Source organism: Pseudorasbora parva, chromosome 22 (assembly GCF_024679245.1).
Source record: "Pseudorasbora parva isolate DD20220531a chromosome 22, ASM2467924v1, whole genome shotgun sequence".
NCBI lineage: Eukaryota > Metazoa > Chordata > Actinopteri > Cypriniformes > Gobionidae > Pseudorasbora > Pseudorasbora parva.
Window position 1 is genome coordinate 8,954,755 of NC_090193.1, and position 11,322 is coordinate 8,966,076.

At 39.2% G+C, this 11,322-nt stretch overlaps 2 protein-coding genes across 2 annotated transcripts; one reads left to right on the top strand and one right to left on the bottom strand.

Moving 5' to 3' along the window:
- The first annotated feature begins 1,990 nt into the window (after window positions 1–1,990).
- Window positions 1,991–4,840, top strand: rps15 (ribosomal protein S15). Its single transcript, XM_067431064.1, has 4 exons — window positions 1,991–2,049; window positions 2,404–2,489; window positions 4,241–4,475; window positions 4,689–4,840. The coding sequence occupies exons 1-4, from the start codon at window positions 2,047–2,049 to the stop codon at window positions 4,800–4,802; spliced, it is 438 nt and encodes a 145-aa protein (XP_067287165.1). The 5' UTR covers window positions 1,991–2,046; the 3' UTR covers window positions 4,803–4,840.
- A 2,205-nt stretch (window positions 4,841–7,045) lies between these two features.
- On the bottom strand, window positions 7,046–9,026 carry abhd8b (abhydrolase domain containing 8b). Its single transcript, XM_067431788.1, has 4 exons — window positions 8,284–9,026; window positions 8,025–8,195; window positions 7,709–7,925; window positions 7,046–7,538 (listed from the first exon to the last, which is right to left on the bottom strand). The coding sequence occupies exons 1-4, from the start codon at window positions 9,024–9,026 to the stop codon at window positions 7,227–7,229; spliced, it is 1,443 nt and encodes a 480-aa protein (XP_067287889.1). The 3' UTR covers window positions 7,046–7,226.
- Between the last annotated feature and the right edge of the window lie 2,296 nt (window positions 9,027–11,322).

Here is an 11,322-nt window from a genome sequence, read left to right on the forward strand (position 1 = left end):
GCAGGACTCAAACCTGGGTCCGCCAGCATGAAAGTGGGACACTCACAAAGGAGGCTAAAGACTGCAACCCTTAATGTCAGTTGCTAGAGCGTCTCTTGAGATCAGAGTGAGGTTTACTCGCACAGCAACTACAAGCTGGCCTTATTAATAATGTGAGATTGGGAACGTTTTTGAAGGGGGTTTTCCTAGTGAGTAACTTAGTTGACAGTGTTTTTTCGGACACATTAAAATAAGGTATATCACAATAAACACGAATTATTTTTGAAGAGCACAACTTAATGCCATTATCTAATCTAACTGAAGGTAAAACTATGAAATGGGCACTCTGTCTGTGGTTATGCAGCCCCATACACAACAAACTGATGCACTGTGTATTCTGACACCTTTCTATCAGAACCAGCATTAAATTCTTATACAATTTGAGCTATACAGTATCTCGTCTGTTTGATCGGATCACACGGGCCACGGGTCTTCACGAGCATCAATGACCCTGTCTCTGGTTCACCAATATTACTTCCTTTGACCACTTTTGATAGATACTGACCACTGAAGACCAGGAACACCCCACAAAAGCTGCACTTTTGGAGATGCTCTCCAGCCATCACAATTTGGTCCTTGTCAAACCCGATCCATTTTTTTCTGCTTCTAACTCAACAATATCAGATAATCAGTGTTAATCACTTCACCTATCCATACATTACCGGTCAAAAATTATAATTGTGTTATATTTTTAAATGCATGATATTCAAGCCTGCAGTGCATTTATTTGATAAAAAATACAGAACATGTATTATTGTTAAATATTACCATTTAAATTAATGGTTTTATATTTTAATGTACTTCAAACATTTGTGCTGCTTCTTATTTCAAATTAACTAACCTATTATACTTTTCTCGGGAATATTTGATTCATAAAAAGTTTTTAAAAAGAAAGAACAAAGAACAGCATTTATTTAAAATAGAAATCTTTCGTAACAATATGTACTGCAGGTCATAAGTTGGGTGGGTGTCAGAAAGTAATACTTTTTTCAGCAAGGATGTTGATAAAGATTTATATTGTTAGAAAAGATTTCTATTTTGAATAAATGCTGTTCTATTTTTTCTCCTTTTTTTCATCAGTGAATCCAGAGAAAAGTGTCAAAGGTTCCAGAAAATTAAGCAGCACAACTGTTTCCAACACTGATAATAACTAAGTATCGAATCAGCATATTAGAATGATTTCTGAAGGATCACGTGACCCTGAATTAACGTGACTGGATTAATGATGCTATAAATTCAGATTTGCGTCATATAAATAAATTATATTTTAAAGTAGGCCTATATTAAAATAGAAAAACATTATTTCAAATTTTAATAATATTTCACAATATTACTGTATTTGTTTTGATTAAATAAATGCAACCTTAGTGAACATATAGCCTAAGAGACTTCTTTCAAAAACGTTTTTTAAAACGCAAACTTTTGACCAATTAATATAAAATAAAGTATTTTATTCCTGTGATGCAAAGCTGAATTTTCAGCATCATTACTCCATTTTTTATTGTCGCATGATACTTCCGAAATCATTCTAATAATATGCTGATCGGGTGCCCAAAATATTATTATTTTCAATGTTGAAAACAGTTGTGCTGCTTAATATTTTTGTGGGGGAAAAAAACATTTGTCTAGGATTCTTTAATGAATAGAGAGTTAAAAAGAACGGCATTCATTCAAAATAGGAATCTATTGTACGATTATTAATGCCTTTACTGTAAACAAAATCCTCTTGACATTAGAGCCTACTGTAAAACAGTTTCATCATCAATGCCACAGTGCATTTAGTGCGGGCAAATCTTGTTTTACCGATTTGATCCTTTTTTTATTTAATTATAATTTAATGAACTGATTTTCTCAAAATAAAACCTTCTTATTTGATTTCAACGTAAAATAATTTGTTTTCCTCCTCTCCGCTAGAGGGAGACTTACTAAACTCTTCAAATATTCACTGAACTCTCGCGATATTATAGCCTCTCTCCTGCCTTCTTCCTTTTCCGGGAGTCTCTCAAGATGGTAGGTCCACCTCTTATTTGTGAATATCTAATCTACAATAATCCAAGCGAATCTACAATAAATATGATGTATATCAGAGTAGATATTGGAAATAAGGCATACTTAGGAATTAATGCATGTTTTCAGGACGTTATTTGTCGCCTGGGATGGACGTGTAGATAGATGTTTGATTAGTAGCTTCAGTCTCACCGTTAAGTTCTCCGTCCAGCGTGATGGATTCTCGGGACTTATTATTCTTATGTCCCTGCGTAACGTGATTTAAGTAAAGAGCTTTTTTGTTTCGTTAGTCACTGTTTATCGGTTGGTTAAGTTAAGGCCAGTGAAAAGCGGCTGACGGTGGTTGTGTTCCCACAGGCGGACGCTGAGCAGAAGAAGAAACGTACCTTCAGGAAATTCACCTACAGAGGTGTGGACCTGGACCAGCTGCTGGACATGTCCTAGTGAGTCAAGCCTATTCCCATTGCGTTTGGAGGATCTTAGGAATGTGTCAAGTGAATGAGTGAGGAGAGAAGCAAGGAGTAGGACACTCAAAAACGGCAATTGTCAAAAAATGTCGCTGGAAATTACTCGCCGTTTCAAAACTGACTCTTGTGAGGGGAAAAAAGTGTAATTTCCTGGCTGTTCTCTAAGCTTGTTTCTGCCAGCTAATTAAAAAAAATCACTTTTGCCATTGTGAAATTTTGGCAAAATGGGAATTAAGTAAATTAACAATTCCAATTAGAAAAGTCTAACGTTACATGAGTTATAAACTTTTTGACTGTCACTAATTGTTTTGGTAATAGAGTAATGTTAAGCTTGGAACATACTCTGCTAGAACAAAGAAATTTGTTTTCTCGAGGTGACAAACAAAGTTTGTTCCGGCCAGTACATTCCATACTTCACAAGAAAAGCAGGTGCCGAACATCTGCATTTCTCTGCATTAACCATGCCCACTTAAAGTGTATGACCATAATTAATATTTTGTTACATTTATATAGCGATTTTCTAGACACTCAAAGCGCTTTACATATGGTAGGGCAAATGTCCTCAACCACAACCAATCACACAATAGTTCTCGGACACCCCGAAAGTTCTGCTCAGGCGATGTGTCGAGAACAAAATGACGTCATTTTGTTCTCGCAGCCCTGGGAGCGAGAACTTTTTCCTCTGTTCTTACGGAGTATGTTGCAGCCTTTAATTGGCGACTATTTTGGCATGACACGAATGAAGCGTGAGTGATTTACATGTTAAGTCAGTGCAAAGACGTAAATAGACATTCTGTCGTGTTAACCAATCATGAGCTTGCTCTTGTAGCGAGGACAAAATCATATGTGGATACACAGCTGTATGATACATCTTACTTTATAGAAACTGAATAAAATAAAAACAATCTAGATTGTCGGACAATCTAGTAAATTGTAAAAAACAAACAAAACAAAAAACACTTTACTCAATTTGAGCTATACATATTGTGATTTTAGGGTGATTGGGAAACTTTGCCATTGAGATGACTTAGAAAAAGTGTCCCAATCACCCTGAATTCACCTGAGCCATTATGAGACGAGCCGCCTGGCAGAAGCCTCTCCTGTGATGCGAATTTGCATCTTTATGAAGTGAATTTTAATTCTGAATCTTAGAGAAAATAAGTAAAAACTGACGACAGCACCATAAAAGTAGTCCTTATTACTTGTGTGCTATGTCAATATTTCTAGGCCCAGTGTCACTGAAAAGGCTTAGATTACGTCAGATTTGGGACATTTAAGAAGCTTTTATAAACGTGCCTTAGAAACGAACTTATACTTCTGGTGTGCATGTTGAGTCAAAACATTGGCACTGACATTAAAATAAGTTGCTTTAAGTTAAAACAGCTCAAACGTGCATTTTAGTCTGGGGCTATTTTAAGCCTTTTCTGTGAAATCTGGGATAAGGTCATATGATAGTTTTCTGAACTGACAAGGCGAGATCTATTCATCTACCGCAGCTTAAATCTCATTGGCCTATAGGCCAGGGCAGGTGAGATGGATGAAATGTCTTGTGATAAATCAGCTTGCACATTCAAGAATTTTGAACATGATTCTGTACCATATCCTGAAATGAAACGGTATACTTTCTATACTTGTTTGTCAATTTTCTGAATTAAAGTGCCATCAATGATCTAATTCTGCTTGTATAGAAACAGTTGATTTAAGCTAGTGTTGTTTCTTCTTCTTAGTGAGCAGCTGATGCAGCTCTACTGTGCCAGGCAGAGGAGGAGGCTGAACCGCGGCCTCAGGAGGAAGCAGCAGTCTCTCCTTAAACGCCTCCGTAAGGCCAAGAAGGAGGCGCCTCCCATGGAGAAACCTGAGGTGGTGAAAACTCACCTGAGAGACATGGTCATCCTGCCGGAGATGGTTGGATCCATGGTCGGCGTGTACAACGGCAAGACCTTCAACCAGGTTGAAATCAAGGTGGGGATGAATCACGTCAAGAATATGTACTAACAAAAAACATGACTAATTTCAAGGACTCACCCTGTGTTCCACAGAGCCGTTAAATATGAATGACATTGTATTGAATGCAGTGTGAATGAATGTGTCTGCAGTGCTTAAGGTTTTTCATGAATATAATAAATTCACAAGACCCAGCAGGCTGCAGCTAATGTATCTTCGTCTCTTTTTCAGCCTGAGATGATTGGTCATTACCTTGGAGAGTTCTCTATCACATACAAGCCTGTAAAACACGGTCGTCCGGGTATTGGAGCCACTCATTCTTCCCGCTTCATTCCTCTGAAGTAAAAAGTAATTAAGAATGTAAATAAAAGCCTCCAAAAGAGCCTTTGATTTGTCCTTTTTTTTCTTTTCTATCTGCATTTATATACTAACAATCAGGGCTTGACATTGACACCTGCCGTTTGTGGGTGGATCAGCTGTGGTGTGCAACAGTCACCACTTTGGTGGGTTGAATTTTAAAGGCATCTGTTCGCGTTGTGCATTAAAACCAATCAAGTGATTCTGTTGATTATGAATGCAATGTCTAATATTAAGAGGCGTTCAGATTAGTCATCTTTGAAACGCCAGAGTTTTGTTCAGAATGTGCTCCATCACGGAAATTTGCACTCTTCATAAACAGAGATGTATGTAGGAGATTCATTTATCATACAGTGATTGGCTATTTTTCTATTTTTGCTGTGAAAATAGTTACAAGAAAAATCACAGTAGAACCACAGTGCATCTGATGTGACGAGCATAAAGTTGGCTTGACGTTGGATGTTTGATAATTGTGAATTAATGGACCGTATCTAAAGTTACATATACTGACATTGTTATAAGCGCTTCTAACTTCAATAGTGTTTGAAAAGAATAACTTGGTCCTAAAACCAGCGTGCATCTAGGTGTTGGGTAGGATGCATGCACACCTTTTAGATTTTGATAGAATGAACTGTCAAATCACATGAAAATACATAAATCAAAAATAATAATTGTATTTTATGGGCTTATGCGCAAAATATGCTAGATTTAAATGTCATAGCTGATAAAACACTAAATATTGCTTGAGAATAAATATTTACACCTAAATGTGATTTTTTTCAGAGAATCAACTGTTTCTCTGTCTAGTCTAAACTAAGGTGCTTTACACAACCATATCAGAGCTAAAAAGGCCTATTTGATACCCTGTCATGTTATACATTTCATGTAGACTTGATTTTGGGTGTGTACAGTGGTCCTTTACATGAAGCCAACAACAAAATTGTGGTCAGTGAGTAACTGGAAAACCTCTAGCCACAGTAGCTAGAGTTAATGTTAATGCTATAAACAGTTCTATGTCTTTGTATGCCTTGATTTCAGGCTGCAGGGTTTAAAACGGAAGTACCATCTGCCGGATTACAACACTAAATGTTTCATGTTATTTTTGAATACCGACTGAGTGATGCATTCATTAATCTTATTGAACCTAAAATGTTACCAGATACGAACTTGATGGAATTTTCATCTGAAATATCAGTTTCACAGCATGCATTACAATGTAGCATATAAAAGTGGTGCGTCTCAAACGGAATGCTGCATCCTACAGTCAGCATTTCTCAGCTGCTACGTCATCAAACGTTGCTAAAGACTTTAATTTAAAGGATTAAAAACGATAAAGTTTATGCAGTATGCTGAATTTAGGAATACCTTTTGAAACCTTTCAAATCACCCACAATCCTTTTCACACTTTCCATTTCATAAAACAGAAAACAAGTCGGTACTGAGCTTATTTGAGTTAATGATGAAATGTTAGACAAAAATAATGGACATGAAAGCATGGGTTGTGTTTTGCTGTAAATTAATAACTAAACTGACAATAATGTAAACCACTGGAGGACCGCTGACATTTACTGTATTGCATTTATAGAAAGCCAGTTGATATAAAGATTTGTAATACAAGTATTTTTCCAAAATTAAGTTTTAATAGTATTTTCATGTTGTGACGTAGCATGCAGTTACTAGACCGTCTCATTGTAGCGTTTAATGCTGAGGAGGACTGGAGCCAACAAACCTCAGAAGGATACAGCCTTCAGTTTGAGAAGCACCCCATGACTGCATCTGTGCTTCATATGAAGTCTGTCTGTGTAGGCTAATGTCTGAACATGGAGCAGAAAGCTTATTTCAGGCAATTGCCCATTTAACAGTAATTCAACAGGGCTGGGGTACTTTCAATAAAAACGACTAAACTAATATGAAAGTTAAAAAAAGAAGAATATTCTGCTGTTATATAACTCATAAGTGGGCATCATCTGATATTGACCTGTATATACATACAATAGATAAATGTATTTACAGCAAATACATCCATAGTCACATTATTTCAATGTGAATTTTGAATATTTAATGTTGAGATCACTTATGTGAAATAAACATTTTTGAGCTGACTATCATAACACATTTGATCATATTTAAGCACATTAATCCCATGGTAGACAAGAATAGGCTGGTGTTATCTGATGGAAGAATAAAAAATGGATCCTCATCTCATTCAAAAGCTGGAAATGGTCGCTCACTCTGCTCTGGGACAAACATCCCGCTGAGCTCTCCCCTGAGTCTGTTTGCTGCAGTCATACATAGACCAAAAAATATCCAAGGACATCCTAAGTTAAAACTGTTTTTATTTAATTTGTCCCACATGGAAGAGCAGAGCTTTTAACACCTTTAAATGTATAACCGTAACTTTTGGTAGAGCAGCTATTTCTTGCCCTTAGACCTGATGTCCATTGAGGCCTCTGTCCTAGTATTGATGGCTTTCGGTGCAGTTGTTGGTCTTATTAGGTCTGGCTGAGATTTGGTGGGTGACTTAGGGGCAGTTTTTGGTCTTGCTGTGTCCTCTGGAGGTTTGGTGGTGGTCTTTGTGGAGGCTGCTTCCTGTTTGGGTTTCGAGGCAGTTGCTGGCTGCCACAGGAAGAATTCATATAAAAGAGTATTAACTACATCAGGGCACTCCATCATGACCATGTGACTTCCGTCATCAATGACCTTCAAGAATCCCAGCAAGAGAATCTACAAAAAGGTCAGTTAAGGAGAAAACAGTTAGTGATATGTTTTTGCTCATCAGCTTTTCAAAATATTTAAAGTATCTGTGGTCCACTGCCACTAAAACTAAGAAACTATGCACAAAATCCACAACTTTATGAATGAGGCCCTAAGCTTTGAACATAAAACCATTGTACCTCTGCCATACGCTGGTCCTCTTGTACTGGTACAAACTTGTCGTACATGCCGTGAACTAGCAGAACAGGCACTGTGATTTCGGCGTGGTAGACCTCATCACCCTCCGGCCAGTACTGTCCACTCATCATGGACCGCAGGACGAAGGAAGACACATTGAAGGCATTGTTCTCTTTTAGTAGTTTCTTTTCTCTTGTTCCCTGATGGGCAAATCCAGCCCTTGAAGAAGAGAAAAAAACATCTTTATTAGTAAAAAACAAAACCAACACACTCCTGTTCAAAGCAGGGAAAATATGTGCTGCAGACCATTATTCTTACATGAGGAAACTCCAGGTGAGGCACGGGGACAGGAAATTAAGGACACACGTGGGCAAGTTGAAGACAGAGCAGAGACTGGGCTCGAGTGCTGTGGGACCTCCACCATTAATCATCACAACTTTATGAACTTGTTCCGGAAACTCGTGAGCAAGGAAGGTACAAAACGAGACACTGCTCAAAAAAAGAAAATGCTAAAATTAGTGGGAAAATGTATCTGCATTTACCAGGCAAATGAGTAAATTCAAGGACAATTTCTCACCCATATGAGTGTCCAACTAAAATATTCCGCCTCTTTGCATATCGCTTGAAGATGATTCTAATGTCCTCAGCCAGAGCATAAAAGGTATAGGCAGCGGGTATCTGAGGGGCTGAACTTGCTCCATGGCCAACCAGATCTGGGGCGATGACCTCATAACCAAGTTGGGAGAAATAGTCCAGTTGGCTTCCCCAGATATCCAGCGATCCCCCGACTCCATGTATGAAAAACAAGGCCACGTCAGGCTGAGAACCTTTGCAGCATGTGATCTTCCGCTCGCAGTCGATCACAATGCAGCGCTTGGGTTTGCGCCGTCTGCGCTGCACTTGCTGCTGAGGTGCAGGTTTGGCATCTGTAGCCAGTCCTGCGGCTGACCCTGCCGTGGGCTCAGTAGCCTGGCCTGCAGGAGCCTCGCAGTTGGACACTTCCATATCCGCAGTGTTGTCTCCGTTCTGATAGCGGACCAGCTCTGGATGGGTGGCTTCATTGATGTTCTCAATCAGAAGCTGTCCGTTTCGGTACACTGAGATTTTGCGTTTGCAGCTCACAGTTCCCCCTTCCCCTGTCCCTGGCTCCTCAACCACTGGTCTGTCTGGGATAATATGTCGAACTCTCAGAACCCTTCCTGGTTTCACCTCAACAAACTCAAAACCATCAGTGGGTTCGGATGACTCAATAGGGGCCACCACGTTAGTAGACTTCCCTTTAAAGCAACAGAATATTCCATCCACAAAGCTGGTGAGCATGGTGAACACCTGGGGAAATAAGAAGTACATTTGGGTTCTCAAATCAATGCTTTAGTAAATGGGCTTCTGCAAAATTCTGTTTGGCTGACCATGGATCCACACATACACTCACCTAAAGGATTATTAGGAACACCATACTAACACAGTGTTTGACCCCCTTATGCTTTTAGAACTGCCTTAATTTTACATAGCATTGATTCAACAAGGTGCTGAAAGCATTCTTTAGAAATGTTGGCCCATATTGATAGGATAGCATCTTGCAGTTGATGGAGATTTCACATCCAGTGCACAAAGCTCCCGTTCCACCACATCCCAAAGATGCTCTATTGGGTTGAGATCTGGTGACTGTGGGGGCCATTTTAGTTCAGTGAACTCATAGTCATGTTCAAGAAACCAATTTAAAATGATTAGAGCTTTGTGACATGGTGCATTATCCTGCTGGAAGTAGCCATCAGAGGATGGTACATGGTGGTCATAAAGGGATGGACATGCTCAGAAACAATGCTCAGGTAGGCCGTGGCATTTAAACGATGCCCAAATGGCACTAAGGGACCTAAGGTGTGCCAAGAAACATCCTCCACACCATGACACCACCACCACCAGCCTGCACAGTGGTAACAAGGCATGATGGATCCATGTTCTCATTCTGTTGACTCTGAATGTCTCAGCAGAAATCGAGACTCATCCGACTAGGCAATATTTTTCCAGTCTTCAGCTGTCCAATTTCGGTGAGCTCGTGCAAATTGTAGCCTCTTTTTCCTATTTGTAGTGGATATGAGTGGTACCCGGTGGGGTCTTCTGCTGTTGTCGCCCATCCACCTCAAGGTTAAGCCTTTTGTGGCTTCACAAATGCTTTGCTGCATACCTCAGTTGTAACGAGTGGTTATTTCAGTCACAGTTGCTCTTCTATTAGCTTGAATCAGTCGGCCCATTCTCCTCTGACCTCTGGCATCAACAAGGCATTTTCGCCCACAGGACTGCCGCATACTGGATGTTTTCCCCTTTTCACACCATTTTTTTGTAAACCCTATAATTGGTTGTGCATGAAAATCCCAGTAACTGAGCAGATTGTGAAATACTCCGACCGGCCCGTCTGGCACCAACAACCATGCCACGCTTAAAATTGCTGAAATCACCTTTCTTTCCCATTCTGACATTCAGTTTGGAGTTCAGGAGATTGTCTTGACCAGCACAACACACCTAAATGCATTGAAGCAACTGCCATGTGATTGATTGATTAGATAATTGCATTCATGAGAAATTGAACATGTTCCTAATAATCTTTTAGGTGAGTGTATGTGATTTAACTGTTTGGTGCAACAAGCTATCCAGTTCCTCTTACCAGAAAGTGCCCCTGAGCATGATGGTGCCTCCACCATGCTTTGACGTTCGAAATGAAGTTGAATGTTGAGTTGTTTTTACATCAAATATGATACTTTGCTCTCAGGTCTATTAGAATTTTGGGACCTACTAACATCTCCATTAAATAGCATTTACTTTCTCAAAAGTGGTGTCCTTCTATCCACTCTCCCAAAGATGCTGAATCTGTGGACAGCTGAGGCAATCTGTAGATCCGTTTGTGTATTGTATAGCACGCACGTTACACACAGTAAAGCATACTTGCATAATGATCGCATGGTGTGAATTGCATGGAGTTTGGGTACCTCCTCTGCCTTCGTTCCCAAAATTCAACCCCCCCAAATATGTCTCACTTGGATCATTACTGGACTGTACATATAGAAAACATAAATACTATCATTATTAATCATTAGAATTACATTTCACTTTTATAGGAAACTAATACTGCCTCAAAACCTCATTAGAATTAGGCTGGTTGTCATGGACTGGTTGTCTCCCCAGTGTACCAATGTGTTTTGGTCTGGGCTTTTAAGAACAATTATAGATTATTTCTATAATTGACATCCAAGTATTTAAATTCACATAGACAATGTAAGATATTTTCTATAGCTGTCAGGCAAAAATCCTATGCTAATAGGCTACTTTGATGAATACTGTTAGAAAGTGGTGTAAGCGGTTCCTTTCGTCAAGGCTTTGGCCTTGTAGTTTGCCTCCAATTTTAGGTATGATAAACACATTTATATTCCTTCATACTGTACAGTGAAATATCTTACCTGATTACCAATGCTCCCGATACATGAAAAAGCTGGATCGGTGACTCCAGTAGCGTGTCTCTTCCCAGTGTAATGAAATTGAGGGTTGGTAATCTGCTACCCTCAATCCAATCTAAATAGAATCTGTCCCACACAATACAATTCTTTAAATCTACTTTAAAGAC

Coding starts and splice junctions, on each gene's coding strand:
- rps15 (XM_067431064.1), top strand. Junction 2,490..4,240: donor CAGCTGCTGGACATGTCCTA/GTGAGTCAAGCC, acceptor TCTTCTTCTTAG/TGAGCAGCTGATGCAGCTCT. Junction 4,476..4,688: donor TCAACCAGGTTGAAATCAAG/GTGGGGATGAAT, acceptor TCTCTTTTTCAG/CCTGAGATGATTGGTCATTA.
- abhd8b (XM_067431788.1), bottom strand. CDS start 9,026: ATGCTCACCAGCTTTGTGGATGGAATATTCTGTTGCTTTAAAGGGAAG. Junction 7,926..8,024: donor CTCACCTGGAGTTTCCTCAT/GTAAGAATAATG, acceptor CTCTTCTTCAAG/GGCTGGATTTGCCCATCAGG. Junction 7,539..7,708: donor AGGACCAGCGTATGGCAGAG/GTACAATGGTTT, acceptor ACCTTTTTGTAG/ATTCTCTTGCTGGGATTCTT.